This window comes from Sylvia atricapilla, chromosome 10, assembly GCF_009819655.1.
Source record: "Sylvia atricapilla isolate bSylAtr1 chromosome 10, bSylAtr1.pri, whole genome shotgun sequence".
Classification (NCBI taxonomy): Eukaryota; Metazoa; Chordata; class Aves; order Passeriformes; family Sylviidae; genus Sylvia; species Sylvia atricapilla.
In genome coordinates this window covers 14,077,840-14,101,678 of record NC_089149.1, presented here as the reverse complement: position 1 = coordinate 14,101,678, position 23,839 = coordinate 14,077,840, and the positions used below count along the sequence as shown (strand labels likewise).

Here is a 23,839-nt window from a genome sequence, read left to right as displayed (position 1 = left end):
GGCTCATGTAGGGAGCCTTCCTACAGGCCTAGGAAATAGATATTAAACAGAGAATAAAGCCTTTCAAAGATGGAATAGGTTCTGCTTTCATAATATTTTTTTTCAGCCTTCACAAGACTTGGCACAGCCCAGTGTGCTACAAAGCACCCTTTTTTCCCCTGACTCAGAACATCTTGAATTAATTCTTGGCAAAATTATCTAACTCTGTGTGTAGATAGGAACAAACTCCAGCCAAGCTGGGTCCTCCTGCAAGGCCACTCACCTGGCTCTGTCTGCTCCAGGACTTTGTGAGTACACAGATTTCCCCTGTGCTCCTGTGGCAGATGGGTGGATGTGGCATAGCAAAGGCATCAATGTCAGGACCCGCGCACGCAGTTGGGAAATGCCGGTGTCTAGAACTGACACAGAGAAATGATTTTGTAGACCCTTAAGGCAACTGGAAATGCCCAGCAAGAGAGTGCAGCTCAGACCAGCATCTCACAGTCAGATCTCACATCATGAACATGCACAGGGAACTCTGCACTGACATCTCAGCAGCTCCTCTCAAGAGAGGAACCATCTGGAAATAGCTGAGGTTTGGCAAGATGACCTGAATGGCCACATGTTTGAGAAGAATGGAAATCCCCAATCTGCCACGAGTCTCAAAACACTTTCTGCTGCACCTTGGGCCCTGACCATGCCTGCTGCTATCAGGGGTTGTGTGCTAGATGAAAATCAATCAAGATGTATGTGTCAATTGAATATTCTCCAAACTGTGTCTCCCCTTCAGGCTTCCCAGTGTGCTGGATCCACACAGCAACCTGCAACAGGCTGGAGATCAAAGCACCTGCTTGCTGTGGGAGAAGACTCTTTCCAGGAAATGGGTATGATGTGAAAATGCATTTTGATGCACCTTATCGACCCTCTGAAGGCACCTGCACCATCAGCATGGCTGTAGACCTCAGGGACCTCCTTCTTTACTTACTGTAACCCAAGGGATTTTAGTGGGCACTCAGTGCCTGGGTACATTTTAAGGTCTAGATTCTAAGGATCTTAAGTAAGAGTATAAAGCACTGTCAAGTATTTCTGGTGTTTGTGACTGAGCTGGAGAGGGAACTCAATATCCTTTCAGCAATTTGTTCAGCTAGCATTTTTTAAAATCTATTTTTTAAAGGGACAGAGAGAAAGTCAGGAGGGCAGTAACTGTAATAATCACTGAATTTGCTTCTGGAGTTTTTCTCTTTCTTCCAAAAACAAGTGTTATTACTAAAGTTGATTCTGATTTCCTCTCAGAAACTGTCTCTTCCATGGGGAGTGCTGAAATATAATGCAAATGTGAGCAGTTAAAATGAAGAAGACAAAATCAGATTGGTGTAGTAAAACAGTGACGTTTCCCCCCCACCCTTCCTTACAAAGCACTGCTATTTTACAGCAATAGAAATCCTTTTGGAGTTTTGTAGCTGCCTCAGAGCTGCAAGAAGAAGAAAAGAAGAGAAAGAGAGAGGTAATTTCCAAAGTGAAATTAAATTAACCACAAAATCAAACATTTCCAAAGGCACTTGATTTTATGTTGGTCGAGAGGCACCTTTTGGATTTATGCCATCTAAAACCAAAATATCAATACACATTTCAGGACTGATGGTCTTTTAATACTCTGCGTTGCACTTCAGAAGCTGTAAGAAATGTAATTGGGTTTCGTTATGCCTAAATTAGTAACTAGAATCTATTTTGAAATGCATTCTTCTATTAAACAAGAAATAATAGTGTTTACATCATTATTAATCTCTTGTAATAATCCTCAATTGTACAGATTACTTTTCAGAAACACGAGCAGTTTCTTGCAGCCAAGATGACATTTACTGGCTTACTTTTCTTTTGTATGCTGCTGAACATGCTAACAGGTAAGATTATTATTCTTGTTTATTTTCAACCACCAGAAATATTTTGTTACAAATACAGTATCTACTGTTTAGCATTGCTGACATATTAATCCCAACTGTTCAGGCTGTGAGTTCTGACTATCAGCCAGACTAAGTTGGTTTGTAGCAGTGATTGATTGTAAATGGGGAATTCTTTGTTCTGCTGTTCAAGAAACAAAAATCCTTTGGCTATGCAGAGGTTCCTATGTGTTAAAGAACTTGTGAGCTTCTAGCTATACATGGAAAATGTTTGGTTAACAGAAAGTCTTTCTGTGCAGGAGGTGGTACTGATATGTTTCCTCTTTATTTACAGATGCCCGATCCATCCAGGAGGGAGATGGTAATTCCTGATGTGTTTTTATTTCCTTTGTGTCACTAATAATTAGAGTAATTTGTAACTCCCAGACTTGATGCCCAGCAGTGACTTTGGCTAGAATGCTTTCTAACTTCAGTGGACTGTGGAAAAGCTTTCAATTAGTTTTGGTGGAAAAAGAATAGTGAATTAAAAAATTCCTTTAGAATTCATTAAAAGGTGGTGACATATTAATAATGTATACCAATAGAGCTAATATCCAGTCTTAAAATGAAAAGGGATTACAGTCAAGTCACTAATTCTGTTGTACAAAATCCTAACTGGGATGCACCAGACTTATAAATGCATAGGACATCTGAGAATTTTTCTATCCTGAACAATAATGCTGTATACGTATCTGTTTTTTGGCAAGAGATACCGACTTTCATGACAAAAAGCTTAAAATTTACAAGTTGCTACAAATCCAATTAGAGAAATGTTGGAATAAATCCCTTAGCCCAGCTACCCTGTGGTTCATGTCACTTTGTGTGATTAGTCCATTGGATTAGTGTTTGCCTTTGATTAAAAAAACCCCCAACACCCTAATGATGTTTACACTGGCTTACTGATGATTCTATCATTTAAGCTATTTTTGGCTTTTCAGACAGGATTCTGTCTGAAAACAAAGTTGCAGGGAAGTATCTGCAATATCCAAGTACTCCTATTGCTGGTGTACATCTCAATTAACCAGAGCCCAGCCAGCAGCATCTCCAGTGCACAAATATGCAGAGAGTATTAAAACAGATATTAACAGGACAAATACGCAATGAGGTCTAGTATGATTACTTATAATTCAAACCTTTTCCCCCTATGCTCTGTTCTATTTCTTTAGAAAGAAATCCATTTAATATATCATTTCTAAAATATGTTTAATATATCATCTGTGTTTGTGCACAGCAAATACTTTTGTTACAACTTTTGTGGCAGTCAGGAGAGCATCAGTCTAGAGTTAGAACCCTGTTCAGACACTGTCCTTTGCTCTCATTACCAGCAATTATTGTTTTCTTTCACACTGGGCCAAGCAGCAGCCTGCAAAGTGAATCTGAGGTCAGCTGGTATAAACAGTGAGCTCTCCTCTGCAGACAGCATTTGGCTGGTTCATTTGGTTTATGTGCTGTCTGAGCCTGCATGCTGCAAACTTTACTCTGTAAAATTGGAGTCTGACAACAGAATTGTTAAAGGCTCTTAATTCCTGCTCAAGACCCTGGCCCCAAGCTGAGTGGAAAGATTTTTCATTCATCTAAATGGGCTTAAAATAAAATACTGTGTTTAGCTTTGCTGCACAGAAAGACATTTGTGACTGTGCTCTCAGCTGCTGTTTACATTTTATATATGCTTCTCTGTTTGCCCACAACTGGGCACAAAGGTGGTCAGCTCCTGCATTTTCACAATTGATTTTGTTCTCCTGCTGAATTGAAAATCTTGTTTCAATGCCTATATCACATTCTGATATTGTAGAGCAGGCCCAAAGGCAGCAGCTGCCTCCCAAGTGGCAAAGCCTTTCCCTCCATCCCCTCAGCCTGTTTCCTACAGTCTCTGAGAAGAGGCACAACTCCACAGTTCCAGGCAATATCACGGAAGTATGGCCCCAGCCCCTGGGGTCAGCTGCAGGGGCATGCCATAGAGGGTGGTGCCTTATTCCTTATCTTTTTATATCAGGAAAAGCAAATTATGTGGAATGAGGAAAACTGGCTTTCGATTGCAATCACTCCTTGCTTTGACATAACCAGCAGCCTTCTAGAAATTAAACCAGCCTGATGAGCTCTTGAATTGGCATAAATGTGGAGGTTCATTCCTGCTCCTCATCTTGTCCCACTCTGTCACTCCTGATGCATCAGGAACAGGGAATACCAGCTCCATTTTCTGCAGCGTGGGTCCTGAGAGGGGTCAATGGCTCTCCTTGCCTCCCTCCTGCCAGAGGAGCACCCCAGCCCCTAAAGGGAACTCACAACCCCAAACCATGGTGGCTCCAAGCCCAGCCTCTCAACAAAAGCACTTCATATCATAGCCTTATAAATGCCTATTATAAAGTTGGCTTTTTGCAAGATGTGTCTTATATGATTAATAACTTTGTGGTAAGGATATAAGTTTTTATTTTTGCTGTTAGTAAAGAAAATTAGGCATAGTGGTAGTAACCATAGTGTGCTTAAACTGTCAGTTTGGCTGGGATAACATCCAGTGAACATGTAAAGAAGACTCTGCTGTTGATACACCAGCTATCAGCATCTCCCATCTGAAGAAAACACGGACCAAGGCCCAAGCTGGAGGTGATGATGAAGACACAGCCCAGAAACACGCAGCACTAAAAAGGCAGACCCAAGGAGGGGCCATGCAAAACAGTCCCTGGAATATGGAAACTAGTTTGTGGAAAAATATGAATATTCAACTGATTGATAAAATAGAAAGGGTATTTAAAGAAAGCCTGTGAAATAGCAGTTTGTGGACTTGGCTATATGCCAAGTTGCCCAGCTGGCCATACTTTGCTTTTGTTCCTTATCTCCTAATTGTCTTATCTTTTATTAAAACTTATTTCTTAAAATTTACGTAAAAAGCGAGTCTCGTTTTTCACAATAGTAATCTGCAATATTTTATTGTGGTTGGTATTTTTTAGATCCCTACCGGGAAGCTGCAGCCTTGCCATACTGGCCCTTCTCATCCAATGATTTCTGGTCCTATGTGGAATATTTCCGGACCTTGGGAGCCTACAACAGGATCAATGACATGGCCAGAGCCTTCTTTGCCCAGTTCCCCTTTGGGAGCCACCTTGGCTACCATGTGCGTGACCAGGAGCACTGAGTGCCTTGTTCAGCTTTGCTGCTGCCCAGGTGTTTGGGGGAGCACCTGTGAACACACCTGGCCTGCCTTCAGCTGCTTGGTGACGCCACGGTCACGTGCAGCACTTCATGGCTTCAATCCGTCTCTTTTTTACCATTTCTTGTAAAGGTGTTGGAGTGAACACCTGACTGCCAGCAAACATCCCTGCACTGTGCCTCAGCCCCTAAGTGATGCTGTAGCCACATGCCGCATTTCTGGCTTTAAATCAATCCCTGTCTTACAATTTATGCTTCTGTGTGACACAATAAACTCTTCCATTCTGCTGCATGGCTTTGGGAGCTTTTTTGTTTTTACAGGCGCTGCTCTCAGCGTCGTCTCTGGAGACTACTGTCTGTGTAGAGGAGTTATCCAACCCACTTTTGGGGCTGGAGGGGCCGCCGGTGTCAGCCGCACCCACCTCTTTGGAAGCTGATTGCTCACATGCGCCTGAAGAGGCGTAGGGCCGCCATCGCCATGGCGACGGGGGTGTGGGGAGCAAGATGGCGGCCCCCGATGCCGGTCGTCATGGCGACGGGAGCAAGATGGCGGCCCCCAATGCTGGTCGCCATGGTGACGGCGCGGCCCCGCGCGGGCGCGGCCATGGCTCGCGGCTCCGCTCCGGCGGCGGAAGTGACGCGCGAAGGGGCCGCCATGAAGCCGGCGGTGGACGAGATGTTCCCTGAGGGAGCCGGCCCCTACGTGGACCTGGACGAGGTGAGGCGGGCGCTCCGGTGCCGGTGGCGGGGCTGCGGTGCCACGGCGCGGAGGTGCTGAGCGGCTGCTTTCGCAGGCAGGGGGAAGCACGGGGCTGCTGATGGATCTGGCCGCCAACGAGAAAGCGGTGCACGCTGACTTCTTCAACGGTAAGGACCGCCGTGCCCCGGGGTTACCTCAGCAAACCTCGCCTGGCTTCTCTCTCGTGCTTTTCGGGAGAGATGGTCGCCAGACTCGTCGCTAACCACATCTCTGGGGAGCGATGTGAGAGCAGTGCCAAGTGATGCAGGTGGGAGCGGGTAAAATGCGGGTTTTTTCTCTCGTGGGGATTTCGGCGTGTTAATCGCTACAAGGAAAAATACCTTGGTCTGTTCACATAACAAATAGCGTATGTTAAACAGTGCAAATACGTGTAAAAATGCGGGCTTCTCCGGACAGTCTGTTTCCGTGCCTCACCACCCCTCACAGGGAAGAATGTTTTTCAGATACCTGAGCCTACATTCTGTCAGTTTGAAGCTGTTCCTCTCCTGCTGCCACTCCAGACCCTTGTAAATAATCTCTCAGTCTTTCCTGCAGGCTCCCTCAGGTGCTCAAAGTTAGGCCACCACGAAGCTTCTCTTTTCCAGGCGGAACAATCCCAATTCTCTGGTCCTATATGCCAGTATTTACAGCTGCTTTGAGAGAGGGGAGCTACATATCAGGTCACTTAGGGGTAGAATATCCAACACTGTGCTGCACTTGCCTGCTGAAGGGGGTTTTATGCTTCTGAAGAAATACATTTAGACATTGCAACAGTGAGGTTTAGATGTTATTAAATCTGCTTGCTGTGGTAGTGTTATTATCACTGACTGGTGTTTGCTCCAAAATGAAGTGCACTTCTCATTTTGCTCAAGACTTAAAGTACAGGAGGGAAAGGCACTTCTGCTCTCAGCAGCTGTGGGGGACACCCAGCTCTCTGTTGGAACCAGCATGTTCAAGAGTGGCATTTCCATGTATTTCTACCATCACACTGTGATGTTGTATTCCACTGGTAGTTTAAGGCTCTTCTAACTGAGGGTTCATCCTCAGTTCATTGTAGATACTGGTAAATTGCCTTCTGTGAGAATGAAGGCTTGTGTTCAGTTAGGTGGTTAGTTTATGTTCAGTATATGAAGAAGATGCAGAGCTGAGTAGTTAGGAGTAATTTCAGACGTGACTAGAACTATTTCACTTCTGGGAGATGTGTTCTGAGACAGAAATGTTATTGGCAGCTTTAAAGCAATTAAATGTTTTTGAGGAAGGGGTTTTTAACGTAAATCCCAATTCATTAACCTGTAAAATCATCACCCTGATGCTGCATTTCTAATACCTGATGGTGCAGTAACTCTCATTCAGTGAATTCACCTTTATTTCTGTCTCTAATCCAAGGAATACAGTACTGTGCTTGCATGTGGATTGTAACGTTGAAACTTCTGAGGTTAATTTTTGTCTTGTTTTCCTGACTAGATTTTGAAGATCTCTTTGATGACGATGACATCCAGTGAACTTGGCTGGCCAGCAGTGCTCAGATGTGGATTTCTCTCTAGGATTGCCTGTGCAGCCCCTTATTTATTAAATTAATCAAAATGGAAAGTCACAGAGGGGGGAAAAAAGCCTGGATATGCTGCCTGGGGAATATGAAAACCAGATGGTTAAAGATAACTAAGGAGGGAAGTGTGCACTGTTATTTCTAGGAAGCTGTGTGTAGATTTTCCTGGAAGTTTTATTTGCTGATGTGCTTATTGAATAAAATACTGAAGAAACCCCTCCTCTCTGGCTTATACTTTGAAAATAGAGATTGCTGCCTTCTGAGCTCCCTTAGGGTGATTGTTTTGGTATTAAAGAATTCACTGTTGCTTTTGGATATTACATAAAAGATATGCAGTAGGGCACATGCTGCCTGGAAAAGTTTTGTTCAGCCCACAATAAAGGATTTTCTTGGGATCAGATGGTTGCTTGTTCTGACTAGTCCAACTCATTTGTTGGTCACACTGGGAAGAGTGTGGGTTGTCTTTTGTTTCAAGACAGAGAGCTACCATCAGTACTTCACTTCTCATTTAAGGAACACAGAAACAAAAAGTCATTTCACCTTGATATGTTAAGCAGATCAATGTTCTGACCCCAGATTATGGGAATGCTTGGATATAAAAATATAATTTCATTCTTGAAATTGTACTTGACAGAAAAAGAAACCTTAACTTATTTTCTTTTCCTGCAGAAGCTACTGCATTTATTTGTGTTTAGAGGTACAGTGTATATGAATCAGGCTGTTGAAATAGTAGTTCAGATTTTGACAGAAGCTTTTCAGAACATAAAAATGTGTCATTCTTATCCTTCAGTGACCACACTGAATCTCAGAATGAAAGGAACAGGTAAGTTTTTAGTATATTTTTTTCAGTTAAGAGTGTAATCCTGTCTAATCTCAAATGCAGTCTGTATTCCATAAATTGATCACAGACTTAATATGGTGACTGATCTTTCTTTAAACACTTCACACTACTTAAATTTTACCTGCAGTGAAACCCTTTCATATTTCCATGACATTTTTAGTTTTTTAGAGTCCCTTCAAAAAGGAATTCTTAAACCTAACAGTAACTGTTCCAACCAGTGATCTTAAAAATGTAAGCACAATAAACCCAGTAGGATTTCGGTGTTGATTGTGCTGCTGTGGGTTTCTGAGCAGCCTGTGTACACTAAATCACCATTGTGACATGAACTGTGCTTGGTGCCTGACACTGTGCTGTGTCCCTGGAGGAACAGCCCTGCCCAGGCACTGTCCTTTCCCTTTGAATGCTTGCTCTCTGAGGGCCTGGGGTTTCCACTTTCCCTCACTGAGACCCAGGTAAAACAATTGGAGTGGTGGCAAATGGGCCTGGACTGTCTCTGGCCTTGGTGCTTTCTCCAAACTTATGTCTGGAGAAATGAGTTGCTTCCAGGAAACAGAGGCAGCGTTTTGGGCAGGTGCAAAAGATGAAATAAAACTCAAGAAGCAACTCTCCTCCTCTGCTCTTTTATCTACTTTTGCTGATTCCTCGCTATGGTTGGTTTTGGAATTCATCCCTGTTAATGTTTTGTAGATCCTTCTTTATTTTTCATTTGCTTCCTTAAGTTGTAGGAAAGCAATTTAAGTTTGATGACAGTGGCAGCAGTGTGTTCTGTGATACAAACCCACCCTGAACAGCTGCTCTTCAGTATGGGTGGCATTCTCTCCTTTAAAGATGTCTAAAACCTCAGTGAACATTGGTTTGAAGGTGAGTGGTTCTGCTTTTGTAACATCTCACCTGATCAAAACATGAATTCTCTCTGTGGAACTGGGCAGAGGGCAAATGATGCTCCTGGGTGCAGCAGTTTTCATCCTGGTAGGATATAACTATCCACTCAAGGTAGGTAGAGTTAACACACCTTTTGGTGAAGATGTCCAGAAACTCAGGGTTTCAGGTGGAAATGCAGCTGTTGTAGTGCTGCTGGCACCTGGGAGGTGTGGTGTGTGTCTGTGGGCAGGGAACTTCATCTGTGCAGCGTTTAAAAGTGTTGGAGTTAGTCAAAATCCTTAATGGAGAAAGCTGTGGCATCTCATGGACTGCCTGGGTGTGCAGGTAGTGCTGCTCTGGCTGTAGCTGCTGGGAGTACTGAGGATTCTTGGATATTCCCAGCTACTGCCCTGCTAACTGAGCCTGCCCTTCAGTGTGATACCTGTGTGGGGCTCCTGGGCTGGAATGAAATGAACATTCAGAGTTGGGATATTACCAACCCCACATCTTGGAGCTGGGTGCAGAGTGACGTTACTCCTGCACACTGAGGCTGTGTATCACATCATCTTTCCAAAGAGGGCTGTCGGTGTGCTAAACTTCCATCAGGAGCTGGGCTTTGTTTGGGTCCATTCTGGAACGGTGTTAGATGAAGAACAAAATGCCCTTCAGCTTCACACTGTTTCTGTGTTCCCATTTGTCAAGGCTTTCAGTCTAATTAGTCTGTGGGCAATCAGCCTGTTGTCAGGAACTAATCACAAGATGTCAAAATCTCTAATAAAAATGGATGTAAAGGGCATTTGACTGCCTTGGCCAGTTCATTTATTGAGCTTTGATTCCCGTCCCTTTTGTGGAGATTGACACCTCTCATAACAAGTGTTACTTAGGGAACAAGGCTGTTTGAACAGCAATATGCAAACATTTAGACTGATGTGTATGAGTTTATAAGCTGCTGGGTACTGCTCAGTATTTCAACATCTAAATAGAGGCTCCAGTGTGAATAGTTTTGTGAATTGTCCCAATGATTGCAGTGGGATAGCTGGCAATCCATAAAGCTGACCTGCCTGAGACTTGGCAGGATGAGATCCTAAGTGCTGAAATAAATGCCTAAGAAGGGTGTAGCCAGTGGTGCAGCATAGATGAGAAGCAATTCCCTCAAAACACTTAAATGTCAGCCTGTTCCCTTCGATCCTCTCAACAAGCCATGGCTCTGTTTGCAGGGAACTGCAAACTGTCCCAGTACATTCTTTGGAAATATAAATGTGCAATCTGTTTTGAGCTGAAAAGAATCCACCCATTGTGAGGGAGAGAAAGTTGCCATGCTAAAGAAAGCTGGCTGTCATCTCTGCATAACATTTCTGCAGTGCTGCTTCTGAGCTGGTTTCCAGCTTATCCAGTATCCAGGGTTCCACTGCTCTTCATATGAAGAGCAAGCTCAGACCTAGTGTGGCAGTAGTGGATTTCCTTGGTGGCTTTTTTCTGAGTTAACTTCCAGGGAATGAAAAGTTTTTCTTCTAATATATTTCAATAATTGAAGAGGAAGGTATTTTTCTTGATAAAGAAGGAATTCATTTAGATGAATAAATGGACTTTTTCCTGCTTCCCTGGGGTGTTGAGAAGCTGGCAGGCATCTTCCTGCTCTCAATGTGTAGTTGTTGAGCGCACGAGAACATGCTGGGCAGGTGACAGTGCAGCCCTGTTCCCTGTGGGTCCCTGCTGGTGATGGGGCTGGAATGCCAGTGTCACATCTGGGATATTTTGGAAAAGCACAGTGCAAGTCAGACCTTGGCAGCAGGGGTGGCTCTGAGCAGGAAGATTTGCTTCCATGTTTTTGCTTTCAGGTTTATTTAGTTTTTTAGTTTGCCTTTTATATTTATTCCAGTTGGCCTGGACAAGTAGCAGGGTTAGAATCCTGACCCATGTCACAAACCTTTTAGTCAAGCTTCTGTAAGTAGTTCAGAGCAAAGGCAGACAGGAGCAGTGTCTTTTAAAGCTTTTAAAATTCACAAAAAGGACTATTTTGTGAATACTGCTTGCTGATTTATGAAAAAAGTTTTAGATAATCTTGTATGAACTCATTTAAGCTTAAAGCCTCCTGGGAGAAAGGACCCTTTTGAATACTGTGAATAAACAGATGCACAGCTGAGAATGCTGGGTATGAGGTGGGTGATGGGGCAATGGGACACAGATTGCCAGGGTCCCTGGTGCTGACAGGAGCTGCCCCACCAAGGGAGTCCCAGCTGGGCATGCTTTGGTGAGGACACTTCATGGGGGACTCCTGTCATGGGACAATGGCTCTGTCCTATTCAGGGTGTGCCTCAGCTCCCAGTGCAGCTTTGGCTGTGGCCTTTTGGTCTCCTACTGCTCTGCAGCTGTCTCTGCATCACCGGGATACAGGTGCTGTGGTGTGGGAATCCCCTTCCCTGTGCTGTACCTCATCTGGGATGGCAGATCCACCTTGGCCTTACAGAGCCAAGATTTGGTACAAGCCATGTACCGAAACATGGTACAGAGCTAGAATGGCTTCTCTGGAGATCCCTGTCAAGGAGTAGAGAAGCTGTGCTGTCCTGACTTAGGCAGAGCTCCACTTGCTCAGATGGCCAGATTTTCAGAGGGAGCTGGGTGTGTTGGTTCATACCCCCTGTCCTTCCCTGCCTGACTCCAGAAGGGAATTAGAGATTGTCTTCAAGTGCCTCCCTCCCTGATGCCTCTCCATAAATCTGTTCTGCTTTATGGGAGGGATCCCACAGATTGCCTTGAGGGTGGGAATCCCTGTAGGAAGAAATAGATATTGACATTTAATATTTCCATTCCACCGGGAATAAATCTTTCCTCTCCCCTGGATTGGCTGGAGGGTAATGAACTGCACCTCCATGTACGGAAGTCTCCCAGTGTTCTCTAAGAGCAGTGGGCTGGGCTGATCATCCCAGGATGAGCTGAGGGTGGGTTTGCTGGTTTACAGTCCCGTGGCAAACTGACTCTTTTCATCAGGTACCTACACCCAGCACAAATACAGTCACAGAAACACGTGGCAGCCTGGGCACGCTCTGGTTTCCTGCACAGTATTTCAGAGACTTTCGATCCAGTGGCATTTCTTGTATGGAAGAAGAGCAGCTGATTAGCCAAATGTCAGACTTGATCCTAATGCCTCTCCTGCTTCCATGATGAAAACCCTCTAGTGAGTTTATACTTCAGGAGTGCAAGTCTTGCAAGCAATTTCTCTTTTTCTTGTAGCTCTTCATGGTTTAGTGCAGCTGCTATTTGTATTCCAATTAATTACTAGCACAAGTGATTACATGGGGCTCAAGTACAATTAGGACCAGTCTATAATTGTGTTTGAAAGGGCTATGGATGCTTTTACTGATGGTTTCCCTGCTGGATGAGACTGGTCAGTCTCTCCAGCTGTCTCCAGCTTTTCATGTTATTTCTCCCTAGTTGTTAGTACAGTGACTTCAATCTTTCATTGGGGAGTGTTTTTGCTTTCTTCTTCTTAGAGTTCATTAGCTCCTAAAGGAAAAAGCATCCATTTAAACCTGCCACAGCCACAGAGGCAGCAAATAGTGAGACATAACTTTGTACAAGGCACCTACTGTCAGGATTGATTAAAAAACACAAACTAAAACACTTAAATTTTTGGAGAGCAGGTGATTCTGTGCCCTCTCAGCATGCCAGTGTCATTCTTGCTCTTTTGTTACAAGATAATTGTGTGCTCCATGCAGTGTGATCCTCAGGAGCCAGCCCAGGCCTTTGAGATGTGCCTGTGCTGGCCAGGTTTTCCCTTCTCATGGGTTTATGAAGTACGGAGGGATAGTAAAACCACAGCAACTCCATGATGAAAAAAGGCTGGATTCCTTAGGAGGTCCCCTGAGCTCATCCCCCAGGACCTCGGTATCCCCCCAAACCCTGTTTGCAGCTGTAGCTTGAAAGCAGCCCCCTGGCCATGTGCCCTGATGTGGCAGAGCTGGGAGGTGGAGGTCTGATATCCATCCTACAGGCAGGAATTTGCAGGTGCTGCGCAGTAATGATTCCCCAGGGTGTGTCTCCCATGCTCAGCTGCTGCTCCCAAAGCTTGTCAGCACACTTTTGCTGGCTGAGCCCCCATGCACACCCCTGCAGGGGCTGGGCAGCCTCAGGAGGCAGGAACAGAGGGGAAAAGCAGCTGTGGGGCTGCAGTGGGGCAGAGGTGGGGGTGCTTGCTCTGTTGATGGACTGAGTCTCTGTTGGCAGCAGTTGCCTTATAGGAGAGATGGGAGGTGGCTTAAACTGGAAACTGGAATCTAGTGCCTGCTGGGAAAGTGCTTGTCTCAACTGAGCAAGAATCTAAGAGAGATTGAGGTGAAAGGCTTCTTAAAACAGTCCCAGTCCCTAAAGGGGGGGCTTTGACCCCTGTTTCCGTGCCGTGGCTGTTTGCCTTGGGTTGCTGTTTGCTGGGATTGGAGGGGCCTGGCTGGGACGTGCATGGAGCAGTATAGGCACTCTCCTGGAGTGTGGTGGTGAAGCTGCAGTTCAGTATTTGTGTCTGTGAGAAGGGGGAAGAGTCAGTACATGGAACAGTGGTGCCTTAATGACGTTCTTTTCAATTTTTCCCAAGGGTCTGAGCCTGAATGCTGGTGTACTGGATAAAGCTGTAAGCATGTTTGCTCCCACTGCACGGCAGCAAAGAAAGCAATAATTTGTTTTGGCTCCCTCTTGGGATTTAGTCTTTAAACTTCTATAGCCTTCTAATGTTTATCCCAAATGCCTCTTAGTACTCGGGCTGTTTCAATTTTTCCTGCCTTCTGAAGATCCATCTGAAAACATTTGAGAAAAACAGTGCAAAAGCTCTGGCTTGTTCCTTTCAGTTTAAGCCTCTTACACTATTTGATCTAGCAAATGCTGCATTTTTAAATCTCCTTTTGTTTATGGATTTATGGTGGTTTGTGGGTTTTTTTTTTTTGTTTGTTTGTTTGTTTGTTTTTTTTTTTTTTTTTTTTTTTTTTTTTTTTTTTTTTTTTTTTACCTTTGCCCTGTTCCCTCCCCATTAATTCTCACGATAAGAGCAGGATTTTTCCCAGCTCTCTGAATTTAGCATGACCAGATTGAGCGTCAGTTTCACCCTTGTTAAATCCAGTGTGCTTGAAGCCTTCAGGGCCAGCAGAGGCCCTTGCTCTGGATGGCAACTTAGGCTGGATTCAGGTATTTGGTTGGGGAAATAGTGTGAAAACCAGAGCTCATCTTACCCAAAAAGGATGCAATACACTGGAAGGTGGTGAGATGCTGAAGCCTTGATGAAATGTAGAGTGTTTCTCTAAAGAGAAAGTTTCTTGAGAAAGCAAACGGGGGATACCCCTGTGTTTGCCAGCCTACGGTGCCCCTACCTTGCTGGGAAAAAAAAAAAAAAAAAAGAAAAATATTTCCTGGCTGCCTGATGAGGTCAGAAATATATCCCTTTCTTCAAGTTCTTTCCAACAACACACACACACACAAAAATGTGGAAACATTCTCATCAAGAGAGTTTTATTGTTTTTTATTTGTAGTGTGGTAGTTCACTGGAGTGTGGAAAATGATGTTGCAAGTAATTTCAGTTGAAGCTCTTAATGCTGTTTTGTGCTTGTAATACTGCATTAGCTCTGATCTGTGTTAGCTTAGTAGCAGGAGTCTTCTTTGAATGTATCTGAGAAACCATCAAATCCTCTTTTAGCTAAAAGTCAAGCAAGCTCCTTGGAGAGCAGTTTGATGGGATTGACACTAATTCCAGCCTTAACACTCTTCTGCATTCAGGTAACCTTTCTCAAAGCTGGGACAGGGGCTGCTCATCCCAGGAGCACACTCCACATGGGAGGCTCCAACACCACCTGCAGCTCTGCCCAGCTGGTGGGCAAACCATGGCTTATGGCACACTTAGGGCCTGGGAAAGTGCAAACAGCTGACAGATCTTAACTTCTGGCTGCATTTAGGAGCTACTTAGAGGGGAGATGGGACCGGATTTTGATGGTCACCTCAAGACCCCTGAAACCACACAGTTGATGGGCTGTTTTTGTTGTGTGGCCTCAGCAGTGCCCACAAGGCTTCTCAGATAAATCACAAGAGAAGATCCCTGCCCTAAACCAGCCTGCTGTCTACATTAGAGATAACAATAGGGGATAAACATAACAAGAAAATCAAAGGATTAAAATCAGTGGAAGTTAATAACCTGAATATATTCAAAGATCTGGGCTAAAAAAAGGGAAACAACAAACCAGGAGTGGAAGTCAAAGGCCCTAATAAGTGAGAGTTACAAAAAATTGAGCCATCTGTTCCAGCTGAAAACAACAGCACTCTGCTTTTGTGAGTAGTATTTTTCCTCTTCTACTCAAACTTTAAAATGCTGACTAAAATTTCTACTATTGGTTTAAATGAATTTAGGTGGCTGAAAAAGGGAAATTTAGAATGTCATATTTAAATCCAATCAATTTTTCTCTTCTCACTTTTAAATTTAAAGGAAGGTTAAGCCATGTTGAGAGTTTTTCATGACATGGGAGGAGTGGTATTTGACTTTGGGCTGAGGTTTCCACAGGAAAGCAAGAGCAGAGGTAGGAGTGAACTCTTGGTTCCGTGGAAGCACAGGTATGATGTCACTGATTTCTCAGGAGAAAGGGTCCCCCCTTGGCAGTCGTTGCCCTTGCAAAAGGCAATTTTCTGGTAAATACATGATAGCTATAGCGCCAGTGCCCCGGGACACGCCCGGGGTTCAGCCACCTCCCTTCCCACGCAGCACCCCCTACTTCAGTAGTTTTCTGGGTCAGGGTACAGGAGGAAGCCCATGAAGGTGGAATCGTTGAGGTTGTCAGCATAGAGCCCGTTTTTGTCCCCGTTCCCATACACCTGAAGCCAGACCTCGTCCCCAGAGCTGAGGTGCAGCAGGACGGAGCCGCTCGCTTGGTCGACGTTGTTGTTCTGGAACTGGTCGTAGGTGAAGATCACGGCCTTGTCCTTCCTGTAGAGGCTGACCTTGACATCTGACAGGTAGACTGTGAGGTGGTAGGCAAAGTAGTAAGTGCCAGGGACGTTGCAGAGGAACTTGCCCGTGCTGGGGTCGTAGTGGCCCTGCTCGTTGTAGAAGATCTTGCTGAAGCGGATGGGCATGTTGGGGGCAGGGCTTCGCTCCGTCAGCCCCACGCTGAAGGCAGAACGGTGCACAAAGGCGTCTTTGCCCTTCTGCCCTGGGCTTCCAGGAGTTCCAGGAGATCCAGGAGGTCCGGGAAAGCCTCGGCTTCCTACTGGGCCTGGTTCACCTTTGGGACCTTGTGGACCTGCAGGACAGAGTGGGAGCTGTTTGTGCTGCGTTGGAAGCTGCTACTGAAATGCACATGGGGCTGTGGTGTAAGCCCTGCTCAGCAGCACGGAGCCAAGGAAGGACTCAGGGACCTCCAGAGCCCCCAGGGGCTGAGGCAGTGAATGGAAACCCTGCTCACCCCCACCCCGGCAGTGTGCAGAGCTGCTGAGAGCAGCATGTCAGAAAAAACATCATTAACTGGGGAAACCAACCCCACACCAAACTCTTGGACTTGGGTTATGGAATCTCCACCCCGAGAGATAATCAAAAGCCATCTGGATAAAGATCAGGCATGGACTCACCAGACATGAAACCTGTTGGGGCTGGGACTGGGACTGGGACTGGGACTGCGGCTGGGGCTGGGGCTGGGGCTGGGGCTGCCCGAGGACTCAAGCACTGCCATACCACCTGCTCCTCACCAACCTTCATCTCCTTTATCTCCCTTTAGTCCGTCTCTTCCATCCTTCCCATCCCGGCCAGGGGTGCCGTTGTGGCCAGGGTAGCCGGGTGCTCCTCCCATCCAATTGGCACATGGCATTTTGGGGTCAGGCTGGGAATCCTGGGCAGCCACCCCTGTGGAGTGGGGGGCCAGCAGCAGCAATGAGCACAGCAGGAAGCCTGCCAGGCTCCTCATCGTTGGTTCCTGATGTGGACAATTGTTTTATTAACTTTAAAGGTTAATAGAGAAAAAAAAGTGAACACTCTCCCCTCCCCACAAATAACAGACAGGCACAGAAGACTAAATTTGAGTCAGTACATCTGAAGGAAAGTGGTTCTGCTGGCCCAAGGGCCTCTCTGCTTCCAGTGTGCTGCTGGCGTGAGCTCCATGAGTCAAGCTGGACCGCTGGGGCACAGCCAGTGCAGAGAGAGCAAACAGCAGCTACTCCTGCAGCCCTCATGGGCTCTGCACAGGCACAGATGTTTCAGGACCCAGCATGGCAGATGTCAGGGATCTGTGGCTGATCTCCTTGCAAAGCTCTGCTCAATTAGCCACAAACCCCCTGACTCCTACCTGGGTGAGTGAGCAGCTGATGGTACAGGTCTGGCAGAGGTTGTCTCAAACCCTCTACAGCCTTGGAGCCAGGCAGGGGTGGTCTCTCACTGCATGTACAGCCTGCTCACGTGGCTCTACCTAACAGGAACAGAAACCACAGCCAGGCTTCCCAGCTTCCCTGAGCACAATATGAAATTATGATACCAGAGTTTTTTCCATCCAAATTGGTTTTTTTATTATGGGAAGACAAATTATGCAGTGTTTAGGCACTGTAGGATTGTATTTCTCTTTAATCTGGCTGCTTTTCTGGTCAGAGTAATTAGTGCAGCTGCCCAAAACCAGGTTGGTGGTGACACCCTGCAGCCAGCCTGGCTTTGTCCTGTGCTCCCAGCCCCTGGTGGACTTTGGGTCACGTTCTTAGAACACAAGATATTTTAAAATTGCCATTGTTGTGTGATACTGGTGCTGGGCAGGGTTTATACTCTGGAACAGTAAAGGTGTCCTGTTAGGAGCATTGTAAGCGGCATAATAAGCAATAAAAAGTGAGCAACTGCATGGCAATTTGAGTCCCTTAACTCTAATTTTCAAGAAAAATAATATTTTGGAGCAATTTCTTTGTAGGGTTGATTTTCCTAGGCATGCTATTCAAATGTCATATTTTAAATAATGTCTTATTAGCTCTGGTGTTACTGTGCTAAAGAAATGTGCTGGGACAGAGTTAATTTTCTTTGTCATGGTAGTGTTTTGAATTTGTGCTGAACACAGGGTTGATAACACAGGGGTATTTTTGTTATTGCTGAGCAGTGCTTGCACAGAACCAAGGCATTTTCTGCTCCTCACCCCAGCAGTGAGGAGGCTGAGGGTACACAGGGAGTTGGCCAGGAGGGGACACAGCCAGGACAACTGAGCCCAAGTGACCCAAGGGATATTCCACAATCATGCTCAGCTATAAACCAGGGGTGAGGCTGGCCCCAGGCTGCTGCTCAGGGACATTGGTCAATTGGTGCTGAGCAACCAGTTTCATTTCCATCACTTGTCTTTCTTGGGGTTTAGCTCTCTGTTACTTTCCTTTCCATTACAATTTCTTATTGCTATTATTACTATTTTATTTCAGTTACTACGTTGTTCTTATCTCTGTCCATGAGTGTTCTCACTTTTACCAGTGCAATTCTCTCTGTCCCATTCTGCTGTAGCAGGGGTGAGCAAGTGCCTCTGTGGGGCTAAGTTGCAAGCTGGGGTTAAACCATGACAGTAACAAAAAGGTTGCCATAATTTCTGTTTTGGCTGCAAAAAAATATTGATATTAAGGATATTGAAGGGGCTTAAAAAAATAAATTAAAAGCTCTGTTTAAGGACTTTGGTGGGCAGTGCCTAACACCTAAAATCGGGAAGCTCCCAAATCTGTGCCCACCCAGCCAGGCTCCAGCAGTCCAGCAGCCCCCCAGCACTCTGAGATGGGACCAGCGCCCTGGCCTGGGGGCAGTTTTGGGGCTGAGGGTGCTGTGCAGTCCAGTGAGCATAGCCTGAGCCTTGGGCAGTGTTCTTGTGTCCCTGCACTTTGGGAAGAGAAATGTCCTTTTGCAGCAAGGGATGTAGTGATTGTCCATGAACCAGTGAAACTGATGTCTATAAATCCTGAAAGTGCCTTGGTTTGCTAAGCAAGGTGAGCATAGTGGTCACATTGTGACATGGACCCCTTGCCATGCCCCAGTGGGACCCTTGTCCCCCCTGCCTGGGTCCCCTCCAGCTCAGGCACATGCACGTACCCCTCCAAAACCAGCACAGGCTGTCTGGGGACACCTAACTGTGTTAAAACATGGTGGTGATCCACAAAAATCTGGCTCAAAATTGTGCTTCTTGAGCCGTGTTTTGGTGATTTTGTTGGGGTTAGTTCTGCTTTCTGGTGTGCTGCCTAGAATTCAAATATTATCTCAATTTTAGGCGTGTATCCCACAGCCAGGTCTCCTACTGGTGCAAAATAACCCCCTCCTGTAAGGCCACAAGCAGTGCAGATGTGAGGAGCAGGAAACAGGGCTGCAGGAAAGCTTTTCTGTGGGCTGCCTGGCCAGTTTGCTCCAGAGGGCTCAGAGCCTTGCCCTCCCCAGCATCAGTGCACACACATCACACACTCAGTGCTCTCCCTTCTCAGGAGATATGTAAGGAGAGAACACATTCTGTCCCCACAGTTTACCTCAAGCACAGGTGATTTCTGTGCTTGAGAAGGCAAGAAGTTCTCTGGCATAAATATGTCTTACAAAGGGGAAGTTTCTGTGTGTACCAGATCTGAGCTTATACTCTGGTTTAGAAGTCCCTTTACTCAGTCTTTCCCATTTCCTTTTGTTGTTCCATCTGATGCCTGGCATTAGTTTAACATGAAATAATCTGGTATATTTGAATGTTAGTCGTATTTTTGGACAAGAAATAGATGAACTTTGTACTGCTGGTGGCTTTCAGTGATTACCTAGCAGCTGCTGTATTAAAAGTACATATGCATTATATGAAGCTTATTCTTTTACCAGCAGAAACCACTGCAGCATCTCTGAGAACAATGCCATTCCTAAAGGCTGCATAATGATTCGGAATTTCAATTTCAGATAGCCCTATATAAAAATTATATACTCTAAGCCCCCACATCTTTCTGTGCAAAACTGACTGAAAAATCCATCTGTTTTCCCACTGGAGAATTTCCCACAAAGGGTATTAACCAGGGCTTTGCCTTATGTCAAAAGTTTTTCTTTTTGTAATTCTTGTAACGTAAATTTTGCTGATGTTCCAGCAGTGACTTACTTGTTCCAGAGGGCTCACACCTTAAATGTGAGTGGTGCAGGTTTCTGGTGAGGAACTGATCAAGGAGATTTAGGCAAACCCAAATTGCCCAGAGGTGAATTGAAAGGTGCCAGTGCAGTATTTGCTGTTACAGCCATGCAGTTTCGCACTGTTGTTCCTGACTACTTTTTGATTTAGGAGTTCTGTTCTCTAAATAGTGTTTCCAAAAAGGGGAGTATGAATCTAATGGAGACCAGCTATTCTTGGTTTAAAATACTCTCTTAGCTATTATGAGAATAATTCTAAGAAAGAAAACTTCTTGCAAACAAAAAAGTCTGTCCAATTCAGCCCCAAAGAAGAGAAACTCCTGAACTTAGTAAGGAGGGGGGAAAAAAAATCATGCTTACCAGCTGCTTTGAGTCCTGGTTGGCTTGCTGCAGTCTGCTTAGAGAATGAAGTCTGGCTATTGCATCGCTATCCCTAAGGGCACGAGGAGCTGTCAGCTCAGACACTGCACTTTCCATTTGCTATTGCGCATGCTGACCTAAAAGTTGGGTTTTCCCATTAACTTTTCCTGGACATCTCTTAAGTTTTGGAACAGATATATCATCCACTGGGATAGCTTGTGAAGATGGCCTTACAGGGAAAAGATGGCTTTGGGAATTGGACAGGAACTGGAGGAGCAGTGGTTTGCTGGAGAGCCTGTGTGAGAGCCTGCTCATCCAGGGCTGTGCTTGCCCAGCACAGGCTGCTGCTCTGCAAACTGGGAAATGTTATTAATGGCTGGTGCAGAAAGTGTGTCCAGCCTGCAGCAATGCACGCACATGGGGCTTTCAGCGTGTTAGTAAATGAATTATTGTGGAATAAGTCGGGGCTTCTCCTTTTAACTGCAAGAACCATTCCTGCCTGGAGGCTGCTGCCACACCAAAGAAGGGCAAAGCTGCCCGAGGGGGAGGGCAGCACTGGGGGAAAGTTCCTTTATAAGGCACCCAAGCATGTGCCAGCACTATTGTAAATGACTGGAGTAATTCCAGCCCTGGGATGGCTTTCCACCTATCGAGCTTTTTGGCTTTAGGTCAAAACCAAGTCTCTTTCTTCCCTGTATCTTTCTCTTTCCCAAAGCAGAGGTTGAGTAGTAACTCGCAGAGGCTTTCCTCTGCAGCTGCTCTGGGGAAGTTCAAAGTTAGCTAGGTGGAACCTCGGCAAACCTGAGTTCCCAAAATTATACCAGGAAAAAACAGTGTGATGTGTGATGTTGCAATTGGGCATGGGGAGCTGGTGTGCCTGTGAGAGGGAAAACTCACCCAAGTGAATGCCACATGGCAGTATTCTGAATTGCTAAGTTGTTTTCAAGACCTGGCTATTGGGAGGGACTAAAAAGATGTATAAATAAGCACATAAATAACTTTTTATATGTAGAGCTGGGAATCAGCAAGAATGAATTTTTAAGCTGAGGAGAAGGTGCAGAAGGGAGGAGCCACAAGAAAACTGCCTGCCTTGCTTTGGTCAAGCCCTTAGTCCAGCATTTCAAGAATATTTTTAGGTTTTGTTGGATGATGGGTTTTCCATGCAATGTTGAAACTTAAAACAACCTCTCATGCAACCTCAGTAAAATATCACAGTGGTCTAGTTGGATCTGTTTTGTTATAAACGTGATTTTCTAGGGTCATGTGCATTTGTGTGTTTGTGTGTGTGCAATGCCAATGTTTCTGTCAAAGTCTCCTGAACAATGAATGGAGGAGCAGGACCTTGGAACTGAAATTGGACCTGCTTTTGCTGTGGAGTGAAAGGTTCTCAGCTGCCCCTGCCCCAGGTGGGAGCAAGACAAGGCTGGTTCCCCTCCCTACCAGCTTTTAGCTTGAACCCCAAAATGAATGACTGGCATATTTGTTAGGCTGCCAGGAGTTGAGGACTGGACCTGAGGTGTTTAACAGGTAGTGTTGCAAGTACCTCATGGTCTTTCAATTCAGTTGACAGGGAAACACCACAGTGATACACTTTTCAGTGGTCCATCTTCCCAAACATTATCCCTGCCACCCAGAAGAGAAGGGACCGTTTATCTCTGGGGGTACAGCAGCTGATATAACCCCTGGCACACTGGCTTGCAGTTACAGCGTGTTGCACACTTACTTTGCAGACTGGTGCTGGCTCCTGCTCCTGCTGCAGAGGGAGATCTTGTACAATCAGGAAGCTGCTTCTGGCTATGTGATAGGAAAACAAATAAAATGCCTTCGGTTCTGCCTGGTGACAACCAAATGTGGGCTGTCCTGGCAGTGCCCACAGCTGCAGTGTGCTCAGGGACACCAGCTCTGGGTGGACTGAGGGCACAGAGAAAGCTGCTGCTCACAAATCCTGCAATGCCCTCTCTGCTTTGCTCCATGGTCACCAGCTCTCCTGTGTGGGACACATTGCCAGTACCGAACTTGGCTACAGACCTTTTGCTGAGCCTGGATGTTTCCCCTCTTGGACCTGATGCAAGCCAGACAATAGGAAAAACACAAACCTGACTCAATGGATTGTGGCTTGCAGCTTTCAGTAAGAATTAAATATAAGCACAAGGTTATATTTAGCCATCTATAAACAGGGATAAAATAGAGCAGAGGCTCATTATCAGCTGTGCTCTGTCAGATCCCTGCTGGTGTAGTTTGAGGGGCAGAAAGCTGCTTTGGTCGCTTGGGATGGCTGCCTCAGCAGGAGGTTGGTGACTGTCCAGGCCCTGCTGGCAGGGTCTGTGCCATGGGGCTGGGGCAGGAGCCTTCAGCTGCCCACCACTGTCCTCTGCCAGCAGGATCAAACCAGCACCACCACAGAGCCCAGTTCCATGGGAACCCTTGTCCCCCTGGTTGTCCCTTCCTGAGACTGCTCTTCCCCTCCAGAGCTGGGGCTCCTCCACTGGGATCTGTCCCGAGCACTGTGCTCTGATTCACCGTCCCCCGGGATGCCAGGTCATTCCCTTGTCTTCCCTCTGGCCCTGGATACCACATGTCCCAGAAACAACACACATTCCCCACTTTGCTAAAAATGGCCCAAACGCTTGATGCTGTCTGGCAGGCGGCCTGGCAGGCTGCTCCCTGCTATTTTGGTGCTGTCTGGAGGGACTACGGCCTCACTGCCAGGGTCCACAGTGTGCATGCCAAGGGTGCTGCTGGCCCAGGGCACAGCAGGACTGAGTCAGCTCCAGCCAAGCCCCTCCTGTGGCCAGAAAGGCTCTGTGCCCCAGGCAGGCTCTGTGGTCAGGCAGGATCCGTGCCCCAGGCAGGCTCTATACCCAGGCAGGCTCTGTGCCCCAGGCAGGCTGTGTGCCCCAGACAGGCTGTGTGCCCCAGGCAGGCTCTATACCCAGGCAGGCTCTGTGCCCCAGGCAGGCTGTGTGCCCCAGGCAGGCTCTATACCCAGGCAGGCTCTGTGCTCAGGCAGGCTCTGTGCCCCAGGCAGGCTCTGTGCCCCAGGCAGGCTCCGTGCCCCAGGCAGGCTCTATACCCAGGCAGACTCTGTGCCCCAGGCAGGCTCTATACCCAGGCAGGATCTGTGCCCCAGGCAGGCTCTATACCCAGGCAGGCTCCGTGCCCAGACAGGCTCTGTGCCCCAGGCAGGCTCTATACCCAGGCAGGCTCCGTGCCCAGACAGGCTCTGTGCCCCAGGCAGGCTCTATACCCAGGCAGGCTCTATACCCAGGCAGGCTCCGTGCCCCAGACAGGCTCTATACCCAGGCAGGCTCTGTGTCCCAGGCAGGCTCCATGC

The 23,839-nt window shown here is 46.4% G+C and overlaps 3 protein-coding genes across 3 annotated transcripts; 2 read left to right on the top strand and 1 right to left on the bottom strand.

The window, feature by feature from the left end:
* Nucleotides 1-1,795: 1,795 nt before the first annotated feature.
* Nucleotides 1,796-5,046, top strand: OTOS (otospiralin). The gene is made up of 3 exons (XM_066326479.1): nucleotides 1,796-1,880; nucleotides 2,212-2,238; nucleotides 4,862-5,046. Exons 1-3 carry the CDS (start codon nucleotides 1,829-1,831, stop codon nucleotides 5,044-5,046), a joined length of 264 nt encoding a protein of 87 aa, XP_066182576.1. The 5' UTR covers nucleotides 1,796-1,828.
* A 618-nt stretch (nucleotides 5,047-5,664) lies between these two features.
* On the top strand, nucleotides 5,665-7,560 carry COPS9 (COP9 signalosome subunit 9). Its single transcript, XM_066326023.1, has 3 exons — nucleotides 5,665-5,778; nucleotides 5,855-5,927; nucleotides 7,264-7,560. Exons 1-3 carry the CDS (start codon nucleotides 5,665-5,667, stop codon nucleotides 7,299-7,301), a joined length of 225 nt encoding a protein of 74 aa, XP_066182120.1. The 3' UTR covers nucleotides 7,302-7,560.
* A 6,978-nt stretch (nucleotides 7,561-14,538) lies between these two features.
* ADIPOQ (adiponectin, C1Q and collagen domain containing) lies at nucleotides 14,539-20,799 on the bottom strand. Its single transcript, XM_066326022.1, has 3 exons — nucleotides 20,506-20,799; nucleotides 16,762-16,981; nucleotides 14,539-16,315 (listed from the first exon to the last, which is right to left on the bottom strand). Exons 1-3 carry the CDS (start codon nucleotides 20,620-20,622, stop codon nucleotides 15,789-15,791), a joined length of 864 nt encoding a protein of 287 aa, XP_066182119.1. The 5' UTR covers nucleotides 20,623-20,799; the 3' UTR covers nucleotides 14,539-15,788.
* Between the last annotated feature and the right edge of the window lie 3,040 nt (nucleotides 20,800-23,839).

What these genes read in the sequence shown, in the direction of transcription:
- OTOS (XM_066326479.1), top strand. Translation starts at nt 1,829, where the DNA reads ATGACATTTACTGGCTTACTTTTCTTTTGTATGCTGCTGAACATGCTA. An exon ending in GCTGCTGAACATGCTAACAG is followed by an intron (nt 1,881 to 2,211) that starts GTAAGATTATTA and finishes CTTTATTTACAG; the next exon opens with ATGCCCGATCCATCCAGGAG. An exon ending in ATCCATCCAGGAGGGAGATG is followed by an intron (nt 2,239 to 4,861) that starts GTAATTCCTGAT and finishes GGTATTTTTTAG; the next exon opens with ATCCCTACCGGGAAGCTGCA.
- COPS9 (XM_066326023.1), top strand. Translation starts at nt 5,665, where the DNA reads ATGGCTCGCGGCTCCGCTCCGGCGGCGGAAGTGACGCGCGAAGGGGCC. An exon ending in CCTACGTGGACCTGGACGAG is followed by an intron (nt 5,779 to 5,854) that starts GTGAGGCGGGCG and finishes CTGCTTTCGCAG; the next exon opens with GCAGGGGGAAGCACGGGGCT. An exon ending in GCACGCTGACTTCTTCAACG is followed by an intron (nt 5,928 to 7,263) that starts GTAAGGACCGCC and finishes TTTCCTGACTAG; the next exon opens with ATTTTGAAGATCTCTTTGAT.
- ADIPOQ (XM_066326022.1), bottom strand. Translation starts at nt 20,622, where the DNA reads ATGGAAAGTGCAGTGTCTGAGCTGACAGCTCCTCGTGCCCTTAGGGAT. An exon ending in ACCAGGACTCAAAGCAGCTG is followed by an intron (nt 16,982 to 20,505) that starts GTAAGCATGATT and finishes TGTCCACATCAG; the next exon opens with GAACCAACGATGAGGAGCCT. An exon ending in GGGAGATAAAGGAGATGAAG is followed by an intron (nt 16,316 to 16,761) that starts GTTGGTGAGGAG and finishes TCTGTCCTGCAG; the next exon opens with GTCCACAAGGTCCCAAAGGT.